Source organism: Cervus elaphus, chromosome 5 (genome assembly GCF_910594005.1).
Source record: "Cervus elaphus chromosome 5, mCerEla1.1, whole genome shotgun sequence".
Lineage (NCBI taxonomy): Eukaryota > Metazoa > Chordata > Mammalia > Artiodactyla > Cervidae > Cervus > Cervus elaphus.
This window is the reverse complement of record NC_057819.1, coordinates 21,578,635-21,601,902: the sequence shown is the minus strand read 5'-3', so window position 1 is coordinate 21,601,902 and position 23,268 is coordinate 21,578,635. Positions and strand designations below refer to the sequence as shown.

Here is a 23,268-nt window from a genome sequence, read left to right as displayed (position 1 = left end):
CCCCCCACCTCCCCTCCCCTGCAAGCATAGGCAAACACCAATCTGCTTTCTGTCTCTATGGATTTGCCTATCCTGGACATTTCACAGAAATGGAATCACAAAGTACATGGTCTTTAGTAACTGCCCCTTTCACTTGGGGTAATGTTTCCAAACTCATTCCATGTTGCAGCCTGTATCAGCACTTCATTATTTAATGCTGGTATTCCACTGTGGGATATTTCATATTTTATTTATTTATGCATCAGCTGGCAGACATTTGGGTTGTTTCCACCTTTCAGCTATTGTGAACAGTGCTGATGTGTGCAAATTTTGGTGTGGACACAGTTTTCATTCCTCTTGTGTAGCCCCAGCAGAGGAACAATGGGGACTTATGGTAATTCTGTGTTTAGTTTTTTATTAGAAAATTAATTAATTTATGTTTTGGCAGTGCTAGGTCTTCATTGCTGGGCTCGGAGTTTCTCTAATTGCAGCGAATGGGGGCTACTCTCTAGTTGTGGTGCACAGGCTTATTGGGGTGGTTGCTCTTGTTGCGGAGCAAAGGCTCTAGGGCACGTGGGTTTCAGTAGTTGCAGTTCCTGGGCTCTAGCGCATAAGCTCAGTAGTTGTGGTCCATGGGCTTAGTTGCCCTGAGGCATGTGGAATCTACCTGGACCAGGGATTAAACCCCGCTCCCCTGCATTGGCAGGCAGATTCTTAACCACTAGGGAAGTCCTGTACTTAGTCTTTTGAGGAGCTATTTCCAGACTGATCTCCACAGTGGCTGGGCCATTTCACAATCCCACAAGCAGTGGATGACAGTCTCAATTTCTCCACGTCTTTGACATCCTCACCAATTGTCTTTTCTTCATGGGAGAGTTTTGAGCCAAGGAGGAACATTGTCTGACTTGGTGTTTACAGGTTGTCTCTGAAATTGACATCGATTATGTTTTGTTGCTGTTGTTCAGTTGCTGTCTTGTCCAACTCTTTGCAACCCCATGGACTTCAGCACACCAGGCTTCCCTGTCCTTCACCATCTCCCAGAGCTTGCTCAAACTCATGTCCATTGAATTGGTGATGCCATCCAACCATCTCCTCCTCTGTCACCCCCTTCTCCTCCTGCCTTCAATCTTTCCCAGAATCAGGGTCTTTTCCAATGAGTTAGCTCTTCAGATCAGGTGGCCGAAGTATTGGAGCTTCAGCTTCAGCATCAGTCCTTCCAGTGAATATTCAGGATTGATAATACTGTACTGTCTTTTATCTTTCTTTTTCTCCTGCATCTTTGTTTTGCCTTGTCCTGGCAAAGCCTCTCCCTGAAACATTATGAAACATCTTTTCTCCAACTTCTTAGGTCACTGCCCACCTCCCCCCATCGGATGTGACTACCCCCTAGCAAGGTCATGGCTGGTCACGTGTCTCAGATATCCTTTCATCTCTGTCTTTCTCTTGTCAAGTGACAGTGTGGCGTGACATGAAAACACTCTTGCTGCGGCCTTGGGGGCTCTCTTGGGTAAGCGTCACGTACATTTGGACCTTGAAGATTTGAAAGTTAGATTGGGTGAGATGGTCAAGGCGAGTCAGTCCTTGCTGAGGGAAGCTGGGTATCAAAGAAGAGGGTGGTGTCAGGCTAAGGACAGACCCCAGATTGTAGTTAGTTAGTTAATTTCCAAGAACTCCAAAAATCAGCAAACATAAGTCAATCCCCAGAGCTGATGGCCGCTGAAGGCCTCAAAGATTTCAAGGCAAGTGTATTAACTAATTAATGAGTTGGTCGATTAATTAAAGAAGTAATTATTGCAAGTCTTTAATGAGTATGTACGAGATGGGAGGCATTGTTCCAGGTGCCGGGGATACATCCATGAGCAAATATGTCTCTTTTGGGAGCTGGAGAGAGAAAGAGGCAAACAGATAAATGAAGAAGACAATTTCAGATAAAATGGGGTGAGTTGACAGAGAGTGATGGTACACCTACATGGGAAGGAAATCCAGAAAAGAGGGGCTATACATATATGTACAGCTGATTGACTTTGCGGTTCAGTAACAAACACAACATTGTAAAGCAGCTATACTCCAATAAAAATTAATTTAAAAAAAAGAGTGACTGGTGGGTTGGGACTTTCGTTTTGGACAGATTCAACAGTGAAGGTCTCTCTAAGGAGTGAGGTTTGAAGTGAAACCTGGAGGAGGAAGAGTCACATCTGGGCAAGGGCAGGCAGAAGGAAAAGCACATTCAAATGCCCTGTGGCTGGAACAAGCTGTTTAAGGAACAGAAAGAAGGGCCAGGAGCCCGGGGTACGGAGAACAAGCTGGCGAGGTTGGGAGATGCAGGCAAAAAGGTGGGCAGAAGCCAGAACAGTTAGGACCTTGGGGCAGCAATAACAAGAACAGTTAACTTTATGATGCTTTCATCTTGGGGCACTGTTGTATGTCCTGTTACATCTTCCCACTCATTTAATCCTCATAACAGCCCTTGAAGAGAGGCTTTTATTTTTATTTATTTATTTAGTATTCTTTTGACATGGACCATTTTTAAAGTCTTTATTGTATTTGTTACAACATTATTTCTGTTTTACATTTTGGTTAGGAGGCATATAAGATCTTTGTTCCCCCACCAGGGATTGAACTCACACCCCCCTGCACTGGAAGAGGCAGTCTTAACCACTGGACTGCCAAGGAAATCCTGGAGAGAGGCTCTTATCCCCATTTGATAGGTGAAGGAACTGAGGCGCAGAAAGGGCCAAGCCACTTTTCCCAGGACCCTAGAGTAGGAAACTCTATAGCCACTTGATGCAGCCACTTCTGCCCCAGCCACCCTGATCTAGGTCAGGGGCTGGGTCTCTGTTCCTGGTAACCCGAACAATGGTGGGTCCCCTGAGGAGAAGACAGTGCTAGGCAAGGCAGTCACAGCAGGTGCTTGATATATACTGACTCACGTCACCCTGTGTTGCTTAAGGATGGGCCTGGGAGAAGGCTGTTTCCTACCAGGGTTGAAGAAGAATTTCATTCTGAGCCCTCAGGGACTGGGCTGCCTTACCCACGTGTTGGGGCTCCCTGCGTGACCCCCAACTAGACAATGAGGGGACTGACCTACATCAGGGGTCCAGGACTCAGTGCAGGGTAGGGGTGCTGCAGGTACTCTGAGCAGGTGGGGGCGGAGGGGCTTGTGGAAGACGGCAGGGGGGCACATGCCCATGTTTTACTATTTTGGAGGGGGTGTCAGTAATCCATTGTTCATTTCCTCACTTGCCCATCCTCTGTCTTCCTGTTCATTAGAAAGCAGAGACTTGGATTTGTTGACCTAACCCGCTGTGCGTGTTTCCTTATCTGCAAAATGGAGTCGGTGAGGGCAAGGCTCTTAGCACAGAACTTGGCTCACAGAAGGCTCCTCACCGCTTCATTCTAAAAGGTTCCTTGTGAGCAGACATTCCTAGCCAGGCAGCAGTGAAGCTACTGAGAGGGGGAGGGCGGGGGCAGAGAGACAAAGCTTCGGCCCCATAGCATTTTAGGGCCTGGCAATGGTCTCAAAGCAAGAACAAATGAATGTGGCACATGCCTGGTGGCGCCCCTTGATAAAGGTGAGGGGAGAGCTGACGCTATTCTATTTCACACAGGGTGGCTGGGAAGGCCTTTCCGATAAGGTGGCCCCAGCAGTCCTGAAGGAAGAAGCCAGGCAGATATCTAGGGGCGGGTGGGGGGCAGAAAGAATTCCAAGTCGTGGTGGGTATGAGGTCCTGAGGCAGGAGTCTGCTAGGCTTGTTCCAGGGAGAGACAGGCTGGAATAGAACGTGTGTGCACGTGTGTGTGGGGGGGGATGGGGTGGGGGTGTGGTGGGGAGTGGGAGCATGGGGCCAGCTGAGGACGGAGAGGTGAGTGCGGGGGTGGGGGGGTGGGGAAGCTCTGGAGTTCCTGCAAGAGTTGGGAAATTTCTACTAAATACCAACAATGATGACGGTCGGGACAGAGGAAGTGGGAGGGGAGAAGGGGCGAAATGAGGAGAGAGGAGCGGGGGAGGGAGACAGCGGGAGGAGGGGGAGAGAGATGCGGAGAAGAGAGAAGATGGGGGTGCTCATGGAAAGGGATGAGCGGGGAGCAGGCGGGAGTGAGGAAAGCGGGGAAGGGTTAGGAAGTGGAAGGGAGCCAGGTCCAACTTTGCACGCGGGCCACGAGGCCCCCGGGGCTCCCTCCGGCAGAAACGGAAGCTAGTGCGGCGGGTTCCCGGCGATGGCCCCGCCCCAGTCGGACCTTCTGATCCGCGCCCCGCCTCGGACACGCCCCTTGCTAACTTAGGCCCCGCCCCCTCGCCCAAGCTCGCCCGCGCCGGCCCGAATCCCGGTGCCCAGGGCGTCCCGGGGGGCGGTCCGCCCCGGTGATGGCGCATAAAACCGCTGGCCACCTGCCGGGCCGCTCCTCCGTGTGCTGCGGGCCTCGTCCTCGGAGTCGCTGCCTCTATCACCTCCGTCCCCGTCTCGGTCCCTTCACAGGCGCGGAACCCCGCGAGCACCGCGCGGGCGCCGGGGCGCGCAGACATGGGCAACCTCTCTAGAGCGCGCCGGGTGACCGCGGCGCTGGGTTTCATCGGGCTCCTCTTCGCCGTGCTGGGCATTATCATGATCGTGATGGTGCCCTCAATCATCAAGCAGCAGGTCCTCAAGGTGGGTGAGGGGCTTGGCCTGGGACCCGTGCGCGGGATACCGTCCGAGGCTGGAGGGCGTTGGGAGCCCGGGAAGGCCAGGCGCGCGGCCGGCGGGTCGGCGACCCGGTGCCGGGATCCGCGTGGCCTGGGCCCGGGCCGCTGAGCACCGGAGAGACCAGAGGGCATGAGGCGAGCCAGTTGGCCATCTTTCCTAGGAACCTCCCCGACCCAGGACGCAGGCTGAGTTTGGGGGCCAAGGAGGGCCCCAGGGCCTTCTGCTGGAGGCACTGGACTGGGGTTGGGGAAGCCTGAAGGAGAGACCACTTGGGAGCCTGACCTCACCTGAAGGGTCTGGGATCCAAGACGGGAGTGGAGTGTGGCCGTGTTTCTGATACCGCCAGGAGAAGCCCAGGGGCAGACTCCCATGCTTCTTTACCGTACAGCAGCCTCTGACGGTGGGTGGTAGAACTGGCACTGCACTTTGCTTGCTTCCTGTGAGCGCAGGCGGACAGGAACCCTCCAAGCATGTGCATGTGAGGCTCACATGCGTGCCCAGGCCGCCACTTGTCCCTGCTGTCCAAAACCTCCCCATGCAGACCTCTTCTTAAAGGCAGAATGGGTTGCCCTCTCGTCCCCTTCCGCTGCCTTCCTGATGCAGATTGGCAGTGATAAGCGGCTTTACTCCCCAGATCCACGCATGAGCAGGAATAAGCCCAAGGCTGCATAAACAGGGTCCTTCAGGAGCCCACAGCCTGAGAGTTTTCTTCTGATCCTAACCTTATACACCACTGCCCTTTCAACCAGGGAGACTAATGAAGGCTGTCAGCTGGCCTTCAGACCGGCAGACTCTGCCCTGGGTGTCCGGGCAGCATGTTTGAATGAGCCTGGAGTTACTGAAGGACAGGCAGATTCCAGGTATCACATTCGAGCTAAAAGCATTCAGAGCTTTGAGGCCAAGGCCACGGCACCTGCAGGGCTCGGAGGGGAAACTGAGGCTTACCTTGGCGCCTCCCAGATCCAACCAAGATGCAGAGCTGGGATAAAGATGTGGCTTTTGTCACTTGCTAATTGATTGCTCTTTCCCCCTGCTTTAGACGAGTTTCTTGAGAACGGGGACTGGGTCACATTTCTTGTCCATGCCCCATGCCCGATGCAAGATGCTTGAGAGATGAATGAATGAATGAAGGCTGTATCTGCTTAGACCCAGCGGCCATTTTTTTGGCTTTAAAGATGGAGGAACACCCGTCTGGTTTTTCTCGAGGTCTCTGGGCAAGTGGTTGTCTGAGTCATCTTGGCCACACTGTGTCCTTTGTTTTGTTCTCAAATCTTGTCCCATTAAGTCCTGTAATCTGATTGCAGGGAGGTCCTGGCCAATGGTGACATTGAGTTCCGAGTTCCTCTTAGTGGTTTTTTAATTTTGCCTGTGAAGTGGCGGGAAAGAGTTTTGTGGGGAGACCTCAGAGCAACAGAACTAATTCTTTTTATCCCATGGCGGCCAATGGGTGTTTTTGCTTTGCTTTTCAAAGTAGCTGTAAGAAAAAAAAAAGTAACTGTGAGAGCTTTATCTCAGTGAGAGCCAGCTGTAAACGCCTGCCGATTTTGTAGTTTCCATGCCGTGTGTGCCCTGGAGGGATGGTCACTCGCGTGCCGCATGTATGGTGAACCCTGTCATGATCCTGTGCAAAGAGCGTCTTGCTTTGGGATCCGGGGAATGGGGATGAGTGGAATTTATAGTTGATGAAGAATCTTGTCAACCCAGTCCTTCTTGGACTTAATGCAGGTATTTGGTATTTTCTTTTTATGGCAATCAGATGAAGGATGTGTGTGTGTGTGAATGTACATGCACACATGCATGCCCTACCTAATTTCTCATTCCTCCTCTGGGCTTCCAGACAACTGCCCTCAGTTGTCCTGGAGCTAAGATTTCCAGGAGGGAAACTTGAGGGAGAGTCACCCAGCATCTAAGATTTCCAGGAGGGAAACTTGAGGGAGAGTCACCCAGCATCTACCATAAATATCCCAAAGGTGATTGGTCTGTGACTGAGTGGTGTGAAGACACGGAGGCGAGCCCAGCCTGTGACAGCTTCTTGGACAGCTCAGGCCAAGCTCTGGCCAAGAGCCTTCCGTCAGAAGAGTGTCTGTGTTCAGGAGACTGAGTGAGTGGTACGTTAGGAGAGGAAGGGACGGCCTGTTGGTGTTTGCTTTGGCTTCATGTGTCCATGTACAACTTGAATGGGAGGACTTGTGTTTTGATTTCTACTGTTTTATGCTTTGAGGTTAATGAAAGAAGTCCATGTATATAAAAGACATGCATTCTTTTTTAACCGAGAAACTATCTTTTCTTTTTTAAAATATAATTTTATTTATTTGTTTTTTGGCTGTTCTGGCTCTTCACTGCTGTGCGGGCTTTTTTCTCGCTGCGGTGAGCAGGGGCTCCTCTTTTTGGTGCACAGGCTCCTCACTGCGGTGGCTTCTCTTGTTGCGGAGCAGGGGCTCTAGGGCACTCGGGCTTCAGTAGTTGGGGCATAAGGCCTCGGTAGTTGAGGTTCCTGGACCGTAGAGCACAGCCTCAGTAGTTGGGGTGCACGGGTGTAGTGGCTCTGCAGCATGTGGGATCTTCCTGGAACAGGGGTTGAAACTGTGTCTCTGGCATTGGCAGGTGGATTCTTTATCACTGAGCCACCAGGGAAGCCCCAAGACATGCATTCTTGTTTGTAAGAAAAATTCAAGTTGAGGGAAAACAGGGTCTTCCCCCCACCCCGCCCCGCTCCTTTTATTCCCCTTTTCGATAGTACCATCATCATCCAAGATTATCTTCGTAAGAAGACTTTTATAGAGCTACACATCATGGATGTGTATTTAGACATAGTAATGTATACTTACAAGTATTGAACTAAACTATGTCTAAACAGCCTGCAGTTTGCTTTGCAATTCACAGATACCATTTGAAAATTTTTCCATGTCTGAACATAGAAATCTGTCACATTTTCACGGTTGCATAGTATTTCTTTGAATACTGTACACCTACTTACCTGTTTCTCCATTGACTGATAATTTTCTCATACATACTTTTCTGTGTACCTGTATAACCACTTCCACTGGGTGCATTTCTAGAAGAGAAGCCTCCAGACCAGAAGGTCTGTCTGTTTTGAATTTGGTCACAGCCTAATGACCCTCCTGAAGGTCAAGAGCATTTATAGTTCCATCTAGAGTATGAAACTACTCACTCCCCCACATCTCTGCCATTATTGGTGATGACCAATTTATTAGCATCTTGAATAATTTTGGCGGGTTAATATGATGTGTATAATTTACATTTCTCAGGTTGCTGTCGGGGTTGCACCCATTTTGAAACTGGTGTCAGTTTCCAGAGCTCACGGTTTGCAGACCTGGCTGTGCCCTTTGCTTGCTGGGGACCTCAGGCCAGTTACTTCACCTCTGAGCCAGGGATTATGTCTTCAGCTCTGAGGCAGGAATCAGATCTAGTTTGCCTACTGTCAAGATGATGAAGTACAAAGGCGATGATGACATGTGTGATGTACCTGTTTTCTCATTTGAAGGTTATCACACTCTTGTAAGCTGTTGTGGTGTTTTCCCTTCCTACAGATAAGGAAACTGAGGCATACAAGGCCCAGAGACATGTCAGGGTTCACACAGCTCATGGCAGTTATGGTCAGGAATCCTGACCACAAATCTGAGTCTATACTTCAATAGGGGAATAGGAAGGAAAGCAGAAGTCTTTTATCCAGTGGATTTCTGGGCAGAGATTAGAGAGAAGGAACTAGATCTTTATATATTTGGGCACAGAAAAGCAAAGCAGACGAACACATGACTAATTGACAAAAAGCTATAAGGTTCTTTGTGTTAAAAAATAAACCAAAAACTCCGCGAAACTCTGTATTTTCACTAGATTTCTATCAGTGCATGTAAAAGCACAGAAAAAGGTGTGGAAGGGTGCACCAGACAGACAAAAGTGGTTACTCAGGGAATTGGGGGTGTGGTGGGGGGAAGCATGCTTTATCTGTGAAGTTCATACTTCTTTTTTTAATAATTAATTATTAATTTGTCTGGGCCAAGTCTTAGTTTTGGCCTGCAGAATCTTTTTTCTTTTTCTTTTTTTAGTGGCAGCGTGTGAAGCCTTTTTTAGTTTCGGCATGCAAACTCTTAGTTATGGCATGTGGGATCTAGTTCCCTAACCAGGGATTGAATCTGGACTCCCTGCACTGGGAGTGCGGAGTCTTAGCCCCTGAACCGCCAGACTTTTTCTTTTTAAACAAGGAGAATATATTCATGTATTATGTGTTTAGTTAAAGGTTAGTTACGAATTCATAGCTTTCCCCCAAAGAATGGCCAGATGAGTTAAATACAGAATGTGGGAGGCACACAGCGGAGGGGCCCTGTGGATGGAGCTCCCTGGGAGAGGCCTTGAGGGAGAATAAGACTCATTTCTTCTCCTTTCTCCCCGTCAGTGGTGGTGGGGGGGAGGGGCGGTTTGGATGAGAGGTGTTCAGACTGAACATATTTAGGAGTGTAATCAAGGATGACTATGTGCCAGGCATCTTTGTATGTGTCAATCATCTCAATTAGTCCGGGGAGAATTCTGGGACACACCTCTCATTGTCATTGTCTACAGTTAGGGAAACAGAAGCTTAAGAGAGTAATTTGCTGGTGTGTGTGTATGTGTGTGTGTGTGTGTGTGTGTGTGAAAATATCCTGAGGCAAATCCCAGGAGGACGGGCATGCTTGTATCCATAGCCTCGAATGGAACCTGGCATGTGTGGCCCTCTCTGTTTGCATGGATTAGGAACCCTGGTCTAGGCATTCCCAAATTACTGGCTGTCTCTGGTCCACCAGGGAGGTCCTGCTGGGCCAAGGGGAAGGGGCTTATCTGCTGGGCCACCATGCATAGTGACGGACCTGGTAGCCTTCTCCACGGCTGAGGGTGGGGCGGGGGGGAGTGGGAAACTGAGTCTCTCTCTCTCTCTTTTCTTTTTAATATTTTATTTATTTTGGCTGTGTCGGGTCTTAGTTGAAGCATGTGGGATCTAGTTCTCTGACCAGGGATCGAACCCGGGCCCCCTGCATTGGGAACTCAGACTGTAAGCCACTGGACCACCAGGGAAGCTCCTTCTCTGCCATCTTTAAAGTTTTCTATTTGGAATCAGCCTTGGGTGCTTTATCCACTCATTTTTCCAGCTGCCAAATTCTTCCCTTACCTGTGTCTCCAGCTCGATAATTGACACCTCTGTTTGTTCCCTCCAAGAATAGAGGCACAAACCTTGGGTTTTCTTGGATGCTTTTTTGTGGTATCCTTGTATCTGCTCCATCAGCAAAATCTATTAAGATTACCTTCAAAACATATTCTGACACCTTCTCAATATCTTTACACTCTGGCCTCCTCCATTCACCACTTGGACCGATGCCGTAGTCTCATCTCTGGTTTCCATAGACAACCTGATCACGTGTCCGTTCTGCTCACAGCCCTTTGAGGTATCCCCATTTCACTCTGAGTGAATACCAAGGTCAGTTTGGTGACCTGAACTCCCTGCCACGATCCAGCTCCTGTTACCTCTTTCACTGCACGCCCTGTCTTGGCCCCCCTGCTCACCTGCCACAGTGTCCCCGGTCTTCAGCGTCCTTGAGCCACTGAGCCTGGTTCTACCAAACTCTGGCTTGCTTTCCCCACTGCCCTGAAGGCTCATCCCCCAGATATCTGCATAGCTCTCCCCTCATTGTCCCTAAAAGCCACCCCCCACTTATGTTACATGTTGATTTGTGCATTTTCTTTCTCCCTCATGGGCAGGAGCGGGGGCTGTCCTGTCACTCTCCCTGTAGTGTCCCCAGGACCAGAGCAGCGCTTGGGTTCATGATGGGATGGCGGGATGAACAGACCCTGAGTGCTTTGAGGTTGGGCTCTTTCCTTGGCCTTTCCCCACCCCCACCCTCAGCCTCCCTTTTTTTTACCCCCTCTCCCTCTGCAAGGGCCATCCAAAGAACCTTCAGGACACCATGCTCTGCCTCACTTGCTTCTCACCAAGGTGTAAATGCTCAGTCGTGTGTGACTCTTTGTGGCGCCATGAACTGTAGCCCACCAGGCTCCTCTGTCATAGGAATTTTCCAGCAAGAATGCTGGAGCCAGTTGCCGTTTCCTCCTCCAGGGGATCTTCCTGACCCAGGGATTGAACCCACATCTCCTGCGTCACCTGCATTGACAGGTGAGTTCTTTACCAGAGAACCACCTGGAAGCCACCAGTTGCTTTTCATCCTCTGGCAAATTTCTTTCGTGCGGCAGTTCAGAGGTGGGGGTTGGGGAGAGAGAACAATCGGTAGACACTGATTAAGCACCAGACACTGTTCTAGGTGTTTTACGTGCAGTCACTTCATTTAGTATCTAAATAGCTTCCGTTGCCTCTTTTTTATTGAGGGAAATGGAAGCATAGAGCCGAAAAGACACTTGCCCCCGGTCACACCGCTGCAGTGGCAGCACCAGGATTCTAGCTGGGCGGGCTGCCGCCTGTGGGCCCTCTCTTCCCCACTCTCCGTATCCCTGAGAGCTCGACTGGGTGTTTTGGAGGCAGGGCAAACCCTTCCCCTGGTCTCTGCTTGGGTCCAGTGTCCCTTGTCCTTTTCCTGCACAGACAGTGGGGCGGTGGGGTCCTTTCCAGGCTTTTCTCCTGATCATCACCTCCCTCAAACTGTGAGTGCAGGATGCCTCCCGCCGCCTTTCCTCCATGTCTGTCCGATAGGCCTGGGTGGGCTCTAGAATCACTGATACCAAGGGAAGCTGGCCTGTGGTCCCAGCGATTCTCAGGGTGGCCCCGCTGTCATGTAGGGTCTGCTTGGCCAGGTCTGTTCCCTGTCCCCTGTCTGGGGCTCCAGAAAACCCCAGGGGTCGTGTCTCAGAGGGTGTCAAAGTATTGAGGGCTGACTGCATCTGGCTGCCTCTGGCCATGGAGGACAAGGCTGTAGACTTGACCCATGGCCGCAGATTGCAGGGGACGCACTCCCTTCTCGGGGCAGTGGGGTTGCAGGTGTGTTCCAATTTTGTTGTGTTTTTCTTCCTCTTTCCTGCCTGGGGCTTCCTACCCCTCTGGTGTGTGAGAGGGCGGCTTCCACTTACTCCAGAGCCACGATGAAAAACATGGGCTATTTTTAGTTTCCCTGAGTGTCGGTTATTTTTGTTTCCCTCTTTGCTCCTCATGGATTTGCTTCACCACTGTGTGTGTTTGAGAGTGTGCTGCATATACATGTTGATGTATGTATATGCATGCCGGTAGTACACGTGTGACACATGAACACGTGTTGGCATGCACCCATGCACACTTGTGTGTGACCATGTGCACACATTCATGTTGCGTGTTGGCATGGGGGCACAGTGTCTTTGTGATAGCGTATGTGTGTATGTACATGAACACATGTGTACACATACATTGACATGTGCCCACACTTGGTTCTTGGCACACATGGGTTCACACGTATTATTGTTATCCATGTTTATATGCGTGGGCTCACATGTGTGTTGACACATGCTGGGCGTATAGTTACACATGTGGACACACATGGTAACACATGTTCTGAGTGTGTTGGGGTGTGTATACACACACACGTGGCCATGTGTCCTATTGCGGTCTGGCCTTCTGGAGGCCTGGCCCGGGGCTGTGTTCAGTGCTCCGAAAGAAAGAAAGAAGGAAAGAAAGAAAAAGTGAAGTCCCTTAGCTGTGTCCGACTCTTTGCGACCCCATGGATTGTAGCCCGCCAGACTCCTCGTCCATGGAATTTTCCAGGGAAGGATACTGGAGTGGATTGCCATTTCCTTCTCCAGGGGATCTTCAGAAGGGCTTCCCTGGAGGCTCAGATGGTAAAGAGTCTGCCTGCAGTATGGGAGACCCGGGTTCAGTGTGCCTGGCTTTTCCCATTTGATGACATGTTCCCCAAGCCTTCCTAGGATGACTCATACTTGCCAGGCGTTCTCTCCCTGACCCATGTGATTAGCTAGAATTTAGAGAAGCTCAGCTACCTGGAATTATCCTGTTATGACTTCAACATGTAGCAAGTGGGAAGGAACTGAGTGGATGTCAAGGACTTGCTCGTTGAAGATTTTCATTTTCCCTTGGACAGTTTTGTTCTGCTGGAACCTGGGCCCAGGCACGTCTGCTCCGTCAGTAACTGTGGATCTTGGTGCCTGGAAGCATGATCCTACACGCTTGATCAGCAGCAGAGAGGCCCCTGGGCAGAGAGACCCCCCCAAGGCAGGTTTCAGTCACAAGGCTGACTTCTCTGGCTCATAATCTTAGAATTAGAGAATTTGGTTACAAGAGCACCTACTCCCACTCTTCCCACCCCTCTTCTGTGCCATGGAGGTCTAGCAGCTTCGTCCCCATAAACACATTTAGAGTGCAAAGAATTCAACTGTAGGTAGGACTCAGCCAAAAAAAAAAAAAAATCAGACAAAAGGAGAAGTTCTTTTATGTGCCTCATCTCCTGCCCCCTGGTTCAGATGTGACCTTGGCCTCCACTGGCCCTTGGAGGGGCCATGGGAGCTGAAATGCAAAAAGAAACAAAAACCAACACCAAAAAACTCATATTCTTGGCTTTGGGGCTCTCTGGGGCCCTGGAGCTGGCGAGTTACAGGCTCCGGAGGTGCCTGGGACCCACATTTGAAGCTCGGAGTCATTCTGCTCAGAACCTCCCTGAACCCAGAGGTCCGGGCCCCTGGTGACCCTGGGCGCAGCTGGCTTCATTGTCTGGCTTCCTTCCCCCACCTCCACCCCATCGTTTCCTCCTGTGCCCCGATTTATTGCTTCGTGCTGGGTAGGAGGAAGGAATAGGAGTGGCCCGACCTGTGCTTGCTTCCTGGCATTTGGGGTGAAGTTCCTTCCACCTTTTCTGGAAGCTGCCAGAAGGACTCTTGAGACACTTTGATGTGTGGTCTCTTGGGCTGCTCTTGAACTCAGATGCTGGTGTCTCCTTATCTCCCTGACCGCCGGCCATTGGCACGTCCCTGCACTAAACCTTTTCCTGGCTGAGGTCACACGATCTCACACGTCTAATGCCATCTTTGTCTGGGCCCCTCCCAAATTGATATCCTAGGCCCAGGCCTTTCCCCTTGAACTCCAGTCTTGAGCATCCACTGGCCAGCTCCGTGTCTTAACCTGGGTGTTCAAAGGCATCTCAGGCTTACTCTAGCCAGCGCTTGACTTCCCATCACTGCCCCTGCCCCAGAACCTCATTCCTCTGGCCACGTTCCCATCTCAGGCTGTCGCTCCTCCATCCGCCAGCTCCCCTGGCCGAAAGCCTTGGAGTCAGCCTTGACTCTCTCACTTCCCACGTTGGACATTTTGTTTTTGGCCTCATCTTCAAAATATATGCAGAGAGACCTCCCTGGTGGTCCAGTGGCTGAGACGCCACGCTTTCGATGCAGTGGGCCTGGGTTTGATCCCTGGTCAGGGAGCTAGATCCCACAGGGCGCAGCTAAAATTCGCATTCCAGGACGGAAGATCCCGCATGCTGTAATTAAGAGATTTCGCATGTCACAACTTAGAAAAAAAAAAGAAAAAGGTCCCTCATGCTGCAATGAAGATCAAAGATCCTCTGCACCCCAGTTAAGATGTGGAGCAGCTAAATAAATAAATAGATAAAACTAAGATACTAAATAACCCCAAAAACACAAAAGCAAAAATATATCCAGAATCCAGCTTCTCTCCACACCCATGGCCACCACCCTGGTCCAAGGCACCATCAACTTTGGCCTGGATTCCTGCACATCTCCCTGTGTCCACCGTTGCTCCCTGGCTAGGCTTTTCAGCACAGCAGCCAAAGGGATCCCAAGAAATCTGCAATCAGAGCACCACCCTCTTCTCCTTAAATAAAGCCCGGCAGTGGGCCCACACCATCCCCTCTGAGTCAAGGTGAGACCTTATGTTGGCCCTTGAGGCCCGTACCACCCGAACCTCACCCCTTTCTGTCCTCCCCTTCAGCTTGACCTTGCACCCAGCCCTGCCGGCTGTTCCTAACTGACACATTGGCCTTATTGAGTTCTTCCCTTTGCCCACAGCTCTTTCCCTGATGTGACATGTGCGTGATTCTCTCTCCTGCCTCCTTTAGGCCTTTGTTTGGATCTCACTTTCTCATGAATCTTTCTCCTTACAGTTTTTTTTTTTTTTTTTTGGTCTCACTGTGCAGCATGCAGGACCTTACTTCCCCTACCAGGGATCGAACCCGTGCCCCTTGTGGTGCAAGCATGGATTCTTAACCATCGGGCCACGAGGGAAGTCCTTCTCTTTTTGAATATTGCAAGTTTTCTTCCCTTTCCCTGGTGCTCCGAACCTTCCTTACCCTGCTGTTTTTCTTCTGTCGCCCCATCATCTGCTGAGATACTGCAGAATTCACCTACGCATCCTGTTTATTGCTTATTGTCTGTTTCTCTCCGTGAGAGTGTCAGGCCCATGAGGGCAGGGACCTTGGTTTTTGTTCATTGCTGTGTTCCAAGCGCTTGGAATGATGCCTAGCACATAATGGTAGGTTCTTGAATAGTTATTGAACGGATGTTTAGAAGACGAGAGTGGTTTCACAGGGAGGTACGTGACCAGTGGCAAGTTGTCACCCTCTATGGTGACATGGGGGGCTCCCCTCACCCTGTGTGTGGTTCCACTCCGCCTGAAGCTGTCGCATCTCTCACCTACTGCAGGAGCTCCCTTTCCGGGCCGTCTGCTCCTACTCACGCCAGTCTCGTCAATTTTCCCTGCCACAGTAGAATGTTCTTTATTGTTTTTCTTCTTATTTTGGATTATTTGGGATATTTCTTTCTTTCTTTGGCTGTACCTCACAACCCGCGGAACTTCCTTGACCAGGGATTAAACCTACACCCCCGGAAGTGGAAACATGTCTTAACCACTAGACCACCAGGGAAGCCCAGCTGCACTTATATATGTATATCGTTCATTTATTTATGGCTGTACTGGGTCCTCATTGCAAGGGTTGTTTCTGGTTGCAGGGAGTGGGGGCTACTCTCTAGCTGCAGTGTACCGGCTTCTCACTGAGGTGGCTTCTCTTGTTGTGGAGCTCAGGCTGTAGGGCGCATGGACTTCAGTAGTTGTGACCCACAGGCTTAGTTGCCATGCAGCGTGTGGAATCTTCCCAGACCGGGGATCGAACCCAGGATCCCTGCATTGGCATGTGGGTTCTTAACCATTGGACCATCAGGGAAGTCCCCCTATGCTCTTAAAAATAATGTAAATTGCATCATTTCACAATACTGATTAAAACCTTCTTGCATGTGGTATGAAACCCATCTGCTCCTCATGGCCTGTAAGCCCCTTTCCTGCCTCCACTCCCTGCACTTTACTCTGTTGCAGCCTCATAGACTTTTCTTCTTCCTGTTTTTTGTTTTTGGTTATGCCACACAGCTTGCAGGATCTTAGTTCTCCGACCAGGGATCGAACCTGGGTCCTAGGCAGTGAAAGCATGGAGTCCTAACCACTGGACAACCAAAGAATTCGCCTCATGAGCTTTTCTTTTCCTCCCATGCACAGGTGTTCTTTCCTGCCTCAGAGCCTTTGCACAGGCTGTTCCTTCTTCCCAGAAGCCTTTTTCCTCCTGACTTTTGTGCTGGATTCTTTTCATGTTTAAGCTCAAATGGTACTCTTGACGATTACCCCTCTCCTCCCCCCCTCACCCTATGAACCTACCCTATCTGTGTTATAAGCATTCCATGTTATTATCTTCTAAGCTGTCACCATTCTGGAATGATACTGTCCACTTGGTTGAGGTTTCCCGAGGCAGGGGCCTTGTCTGTCTTGTTCATGACTGTATCCCGTGGTTGGGGACCCTGGTCTAGGGCAGAGACCTGGCTGGGGAGGGACCTCAGGCCGAGGCAGTGAGAGGAGTCCAGTCGGGATCTTCAAATTCATGGATTTGGAAGGCAGACTCCTTGGCTTCAATGCTGGCTCTTCCCCTCCTTCGCCTCCTATCTCCCACACCAGAGAGGACCTGGGAGCCTGGTCTTTGTGGTGTGTTCATGGATTCAGGGCCTGAGTCTCAACAAGTCCTGCCTGTGTTCCAGAGATATCTCTCTGACTCCAGTGACTGGGTGTTTTTCCTGGCTGAGCGTTGGTATCTTCTGATTGATTCCTCCTCTGCCCCAGTTCGAAGGTGGAGTGGCCAGAAGGAAGGGACACCGGTTTATGAAAGCTGTCATTGGGGCCATCTGGGGGTGGTAAGTAAAGAAACAGCACCTGTCTTGGCCCAGGGACCCAGGGAGGTATGGAGTCTGGCCTGGAGCCACCTTACTCTGTCTCTCAGAGGGAGAAGGGATCTTCCTGCTGGCATCTTGGCTTCAGCTGGGTGGCTTGGATTGGGGGAGGTCCACTGCATTGAAGCCCTGGTTCATCATTAAAGTGGAATTGTTTACGTTTCTTGTCCCCATGGGCAGAAATGGCGTGAGGCTGGAGTTGGGAGACCCAGGTCCAGTTTGCTGGTGATATGTACTTCCTCTGTACGTACAGGATCTCATGTCGTCTCAACCATGCAAAATCATTTACCCGCACTCAATAAACCACAAGTCGACTGGGTTAGTATTGGCCTGGAGGGTGCAGAGAGAGGGTGGGGAGGGAGCTTCCTGTGGCCCTGTTGTTTCTCCCATGGGTCCTGTAAGGGATCCAGCCTGAATGCAATCCAAGAGTTAAACATTCATTTTTAAATCTAGGGCTCAGATAGCCACCTGTGCCACATGGGGGAGAAACTGGTTGCTTTTAATTTCCCCACAGGTCTCCAAAAGGAACTTTATGGAGGGACCTTCAGAGGTAATTGGAGACTTTTCCCAGTGGCTGGGCAAAGTTGGGCTTTGATTGTCAGGGCTTGTCTCATATGCTTATCCCTGAGCCAATCACTGTAGGTTGAGAAATGGACTGCTCTGATGGGTCAGGCTTGGATTAGATGCCCATCCTTGGAGTTGGAGAGGGAGCTCTTTTTTCACCCTAAAGCAGGGAGGCTGAGGTGGGGTGGGTGGTACCCTAAAGGAAAAGGGAGGGAAGGACTGTTAGGAGAAGGAGGAAAGGGTGAGAGGCAGCAGAAATGATTGATGGATGCTTTTCTCCAGAATAGCTTTCTCACTTCATCTCATTGCCTCTCACTGCCCCTGCCTATTGTAGTGTTAGAGATTATTTTCTTTGTCTCTACCTTGGACTGCTTGGGAGGGTGGTAACTGATCAGCTAATTGTTTCTGTCAGGGAATGTTTCATAAACTCAGATTGTTAGATCTGGCACTCAGTTCCATCTTTTATGCTTTGAGGAAACAAAAACCCAGAGGGAGCAAGGATTTAAGTAAGGCCAGAGAGCAAATTAGCAGTGAGTACTGTCCGGGAAGACTGTTGTCAAGTGGGCAGGGAAAGTGGGTGAAGGTCAGATGGGCTGGGGGCGCAGGGCCTGGGAGAAGCCAAGTAGTTGTGAAAGCAAGTCATGAGCTAATGTTTTTCAGGTAGAAAGTTCCCAGGGTCCCTGTCTGCATGCCTGCCCACCCACCTCCTGGAAGCAAGATTGGGAGGAGGTGTTTGTTGGAAAGTGGGAGAAGTGTCAGGGCTGGGGTGTGCCAAAGCACAGGCTTTGTCTGTCCCGGGTGGGAGCCGCCCTTCGAATGCACTGGAGGCGATGGCGTGGAGGGATAAGCCAAGTTTCTCACCTTCATCAGAACTTGCCCAGGTACAGATGCAGAGGAGTTGACCAGGAATCATTGTAGCTAGCCGGTATATTCTGCAGTGTACCAGCACACCTGTCATCGGATGAACTCCTGACACCCTTGTTGATCCTTGTCCCAAACCCAGGACATACCCTTCTTCACCTAGGACAGTGAGGGGGTCTGTGTGGGAGTGACCCACCTGGACAGCCAGGCCCCCAGGGCCTCTGGGAGCATCCCCTTGTTCACAGAGAGTGCCCTGTGTGCCCACGTGAGAACCTTCCACCTGAATGAGAAGCATGGCACAGACTGGAACGGGGAGCTGGAAGGCAGTGTTGACATGTCACCATCAAGGTCAGGCATGGCTTCTCAAACCCCCAGGATTCTCTCTAGGGTCTGGCCAGAGTTTTGGCATCCAGGAGCTAGGTGGACCTAAGAGCATAGACTTTGGAGCCAGGTTTTTCTGCCATTTCTTAGCTGTATGTCTTTGGACAAGTGACTTAACCTCTCTGTGCCTTATTTCCGCCTCTGTAAAATGGAATGAATGAAAGTATCTCCTATACAGGGCTCTTATGAAGACGGAGGAGTGGGTACCTGTAAAATGCTTAGAACAGTGGTCCCAGCCTTTTTGGCACCAGGGACTGGTTTTGTGGAAGTCATTTTTTCCAGGGACCCGGGTGTTAGGGGGATGGTTTTGAGATGATTTAACGCATTACGTTTATTGTGCACTTTATTTCTGTTTTTCTTACATCAGCTCCACCTCAGATCATCTGGCATTAGATCTTGAAGGTTGGGGACCTCTGACTTAGAATAACAGCTTGGCAAGTGTCACCTAAGTTTTTTCTCTTGTCATCATATTAACCTTATACACATACCCATAGTGGGATTAGTTAGTCTGTCACTTTACCAAAATGGGATCGCACTATGCCCACTTTCCTGCATCTTGCTTTTCTGACTCCATCTCTTCTCTGAATTTTCCCCAGGCACCTGGGTAGCTCTCAGTGGGTATCTAGATGACTGAACATCCCACGGATGTACCAGCCATTCCCATGAGCAGTCATGAGTGTTCTTTTTCCACCCTGATGTTTCAATTTGAAAAATTTTGCTTTGGGAAAGTTGCGAACACAATGCAATGAATTTTTGTAAGCCTTCTCTCAAGCTCCACTGACGCTGACAATTTGTAGCATTTGTGTTCTCTGTCTCTCCTGGCCAATCCATCTGAGAGTTGCTTTGAAGGTGATGACATCTTACTCTGGAACACTGCAGTGTGTGTGTCTTAAGGACAGGAATATTTTTTTCTGTAACCACCAATCACCATCACATGCAGGAAAGCTTGTGATGGTTTGCTTGTTTGATCTCACGCTCAGATGACATTCAGAGTCTCTTACTGTCCCAAGAGCCCCATTACAACAATTTTTTGTCTTTATTGTTTGAATCATGTCCTGTGTTTGGTTGCCTTGTTTCTTTCTCCTCCTTTAATCCAGACTAGTCCTCCAGCCCTGTTCTTTTTACTGAACCCTTCACAACATTAGTGTTTATAAAGGGACAGGCCAGTGTTTTGGCAGGATGCCCTTCAATTTGGATTTGTCTGTTTCTGCGTGAGCGCACGTTTTCTTCTGACAGATTCCTACACAAAAGTCTCCTTGTTTGAGTCAGATGGGAGTAGAGCCCTCCTGGCTGAGTTGGGATGGATATCGGGACTCCCCTCTCTCACCCCCAGCTTGGCAGCCAGCCCCCTCCTGCAGCCGGCCTGGGCCCCCCTGGGTGAGTTTGAACCTACCCTTGGACTGGAAGAAGCCCCTGATTCCATCTGGCTTTGGCTCTTTCAGCTGTTCCTCCATCTGCTTCTTAATTTTCTTAGCTCTGATTCCTTGCCCTCATACCCAGGTGTGTGGATCCTTCCAGCCACCCTCAGCCAGCCTGCCCGCTCCCCTCCAGCCCTCCTCTTCTCCCAGGACCATGGAAGCATGATGGCCTGTGGCCTGGGAAGGCGTTGCAACTCTGGGGTGCCAGAGCCTGTCTGGTGGAGATAGGATGGCAGGTGAGGGCCTTCTTGTCTTCCCCGCCTGTCCCTCTGAGCCTTACAGAAGTTCTTGTGCCAGATCCCCCTGACCCCATCTGGCCTCTTGGCTGGTGAATGAAGGTCACTCTGGCTTTACTCGGCTCAGAGCCCGCTGCCACCGGAATCCCTTGGCAGCTTTGAAAGACCAACTAGGCCTCGGGACTTCCTTTGACTGCCTGTTCCCAGGGTCCCTGGATTCCACCCGCTGCAGCCTCCTGCTTTGGATTTTCAACTTCGAATTTTATTTTTTCTGCATTTCTCTTGTTGCGGTGCACAGACTCTAGAGCACAGGTTCAGTAGTTGCAGCACATGGGCTTAGTTGCCCGAAAGCATGTGGGATCTTAGTTTCCCGACCTGGGATTGAACCTGAGTCCCCTGCATTGGAAGGCGGATACTTAACCACTGGACCACCAGGGAAGTCCCCTTTGATTTCTTTTTATTGTGAAATATTACATACTTGAAAGTAAGTGCCTAAGACACACGTATTAAATAAATATCTAAGATAAGCATCAGTGTGATCATCTTCAGATAAAAAAGCAGAACCTCGGCTGCCCTCCAGAAGCCCCTGCAGAGGAACCTGTGCTTGTCTCCAGCTTGCACTGGGATTAGTTTTGTCTGATTGTGAACTTTACATGAGTGGAATCTTACTGCTGTGATCTGACTGCCTGTATTCTCTCAAAATTCATACTTTGAAATCCTAATGTCCAAAGTGATGAAGTTAGGAGGTGAGGCCTTTGGGAGGTGATTAGCTTATGAGGGTGGAGCCCTCATGAATAGGATTAGTGCCCTTTAGAGGAGGAACCACCCCCTCCGCCCCCAGCACAGAGAGCTCCCTTGCCTCTTCTATAATGTGAGAATGCTGTCAAAGTCTCTAGCACAGAAGAGGGTCCTTACCCAACCAAGATCTCAGACTTCCAGGCTCCTGTTTTTGTAAGCCATCTAGTCTATGGCATTTTGTGAGAACCACCCAATGGACTAAGGCAGAAATTGCTTCCAGGAGGGGCTCCGCAGTAATATACTTAAAAACGCAGAAGTGACTTTGGATCTGGGTGATGAATAGAGGCTGGAAGAGTCTTCAGGTGCCTGCTGGCAGAGCCTATTACTGCCACGAAGAGATCATTAAAAGCAATTCTAAGGACTTCCCTGGTGGTCCAGTGGTTATGACCTCATGCTTTCAATGAAGGGGGCATGGGTTCAATCCCTGGTTGGGGAACTAAGCTCCCACATGTCACCCTCATGCTGTGTGGTGTGGCCAAGAAAATATATTTTTTTAAAAAAAGAATAAAGTGATTCTATTGGGGGTTCAGATAGAGAGGAGAGTTGTTGAGAAAGCTTCTGGTTTGTTAGTGAGGACATTCTGATGATATCTCAGGTGAAAAAGAGGAACTTGCAAACTGGGGGAGAGGCAGTGTTTGTTGTGAAATGGCAGAGAACCTGGCTGAGTTGTGATTGTGTTGCAACGTTTTTGGTAAAATTGGTGGGTGATGAAAGCGGCCGCCTGCCCGCAGCTGGTTCTAAGCACAGTAGCTCTGGAATGCTTATGATCAAATGCCAGCAGAGGGACAGGACTTACAGATAGAATTGATACTCAAAGGGGAATCTGATCTTTAAAAATTTGGAAAATTCTCAACCTATCTGTATTGGAAAACAAAAACAAAGAAAACAAGACTGCCTGTTGGGAAGAGAAGACCAAGGTGTGGCTGATGACAATTTGATAAGATTAGTGTGTGTGTCAACAAGACAGTCTGCCACCTGAGCAGGAAAATAGCCAGATTGGACTGAAGGAGAAGAAGGGAAGGCATGAGCTGGGGCGTCGGGATTCTTAGATTTCCCAGGACAGGACTAGGAAGCTATTTGACTGGGAAAGTGCTGTTTTTTTTTTTTTTTTAATTAGTTGGAGGCTAATTACTTCACAGCATTTCAGTGGGTTTTGTCATACATTGATATGAATCAGCCATAGAGTTACACGTATTCCCCATCCCGATCCCCCCTCCCACCTCCCTCTCCACCCGATTCCTCTGGGTCTTCCCAGTGCACCAGGCCCGAGCACTTGTCTCATGCATCCCACCCTCACCTTCTCCCACAGAGTTCAAAAGTCTGTTCTGTACTTCTGTGTCTCTTTTTCTGTTTTGCATATAGGGTTATCGTTACCATCTTTCTAAATTCCATATATATATGTGTTAGTATGCTGTAATGTTCTTTATCTTTCTGGCTTACTTCACTCTGTATAATGGGCTCCAGTTTCATCCATCTCATTAGAACTGATTCAAATGAATTTTTGACGGCTGAGTAATTTCTGGTGCGTGGAACTTGATTTCTTCTCTTTGGAGAGCAATGGAGTGCCCAGTAATGAGTTTTGAGATGGGTCTATGTGTTAGGTGTGACCTTGGGCAGCCTGTATGTTGACGTTCAGGGCTATGTTCCTGCGTTGCTGGAGAATTTGCGTGGTATGTCTTGCTCTAAAACTTATTGGCTCTTGGGTGGTGGTTGGTTTCAGTGTAGGTATGGAGGCTTTTGGACGGTCACTTATTACTTAAAGTTCCATGTAGTCAGGAGTTTTCTGGTGTTCTCAGGTTTTGGGCTTAAGTCTCCTGCCTCTGGATTTCAGTTTTATTCTTCCAGTAGTCTCAGGACTTCTCCAACTATACAGCACTGATAATAAAACTTCTGGGTTAATGGCGAAAAGATTCTCCCCTGTGAGGGACATCCAGAGAGGTTCACAGAGTTACATGAAGAAGAGGAGAGGGAGGAGGGAGATAGAGATGAGCAGGAGGAGAGAAAGGGGGACTCGAGAGAGACAGATCTACGTAGTTGTCTGTTCCCAGAGTGTTCTCCGTAGCCCAGACACCCACAAAGATTCACAGAATTGGATTGGGAGGAGAAGGGGAAAGGAGGAAATAGAGGTGTTCTGAGGTAGAAAACAGTCAA

The 23,268-nt window shown here is 49.8% G+C and overlaps 1 protein-coding gene and 1 long non-coding RNA gene across 6 annotated transcripts in view; one reads left to right on the top strand and one right to left on the bottom strand.

Moving 5' to 3' along the window:
- Positions 1-1,148: 1,148 nt before the first annotated feature.
- Positions 1,149-5,887, bottom strand: LOC122693994. Its single transcript, XR_006341078.1, has 3 exons — positions 5,610-5,887; positions 4,952-5,101; positions 1,149-1,860 (listed from the first exon to the last, which is right to left on the bottom strand). It is a non-coding gene; the product is annotated as an uncharacterized LOC122693994 (long non-coding RNA).
- The window catches only part of SCARB1 (scavenger receptor class B member 1), a 92,977-nt gene continuing 73,973 nt past the window's right edge, over positions 4,265-23,268 (top strand). The window contains exons 1-2 of one of the 5 annotated variants that reach the window (XM_043902085.1): positions 4,504-4,628; positions 16,753-16,823. Coding sequence is in view for 4 of the 5 variants with exons in the window: in XM_043902080.1 (XP_043758015.1) it covers positions 4,503-4,628 (126 nt within the window). In the remaining variant the exon portion in view is untranslated. Of the gene's footprint in view, positions 4,629-16,752; positions 16,824-23,268 lie in introns of all 5 variants that reach the window. The other 4 variants (XM_043902080.1, XM_043902083.1, XM_043902084.1 and 1 more) reach the window with 4 other exon arrangements.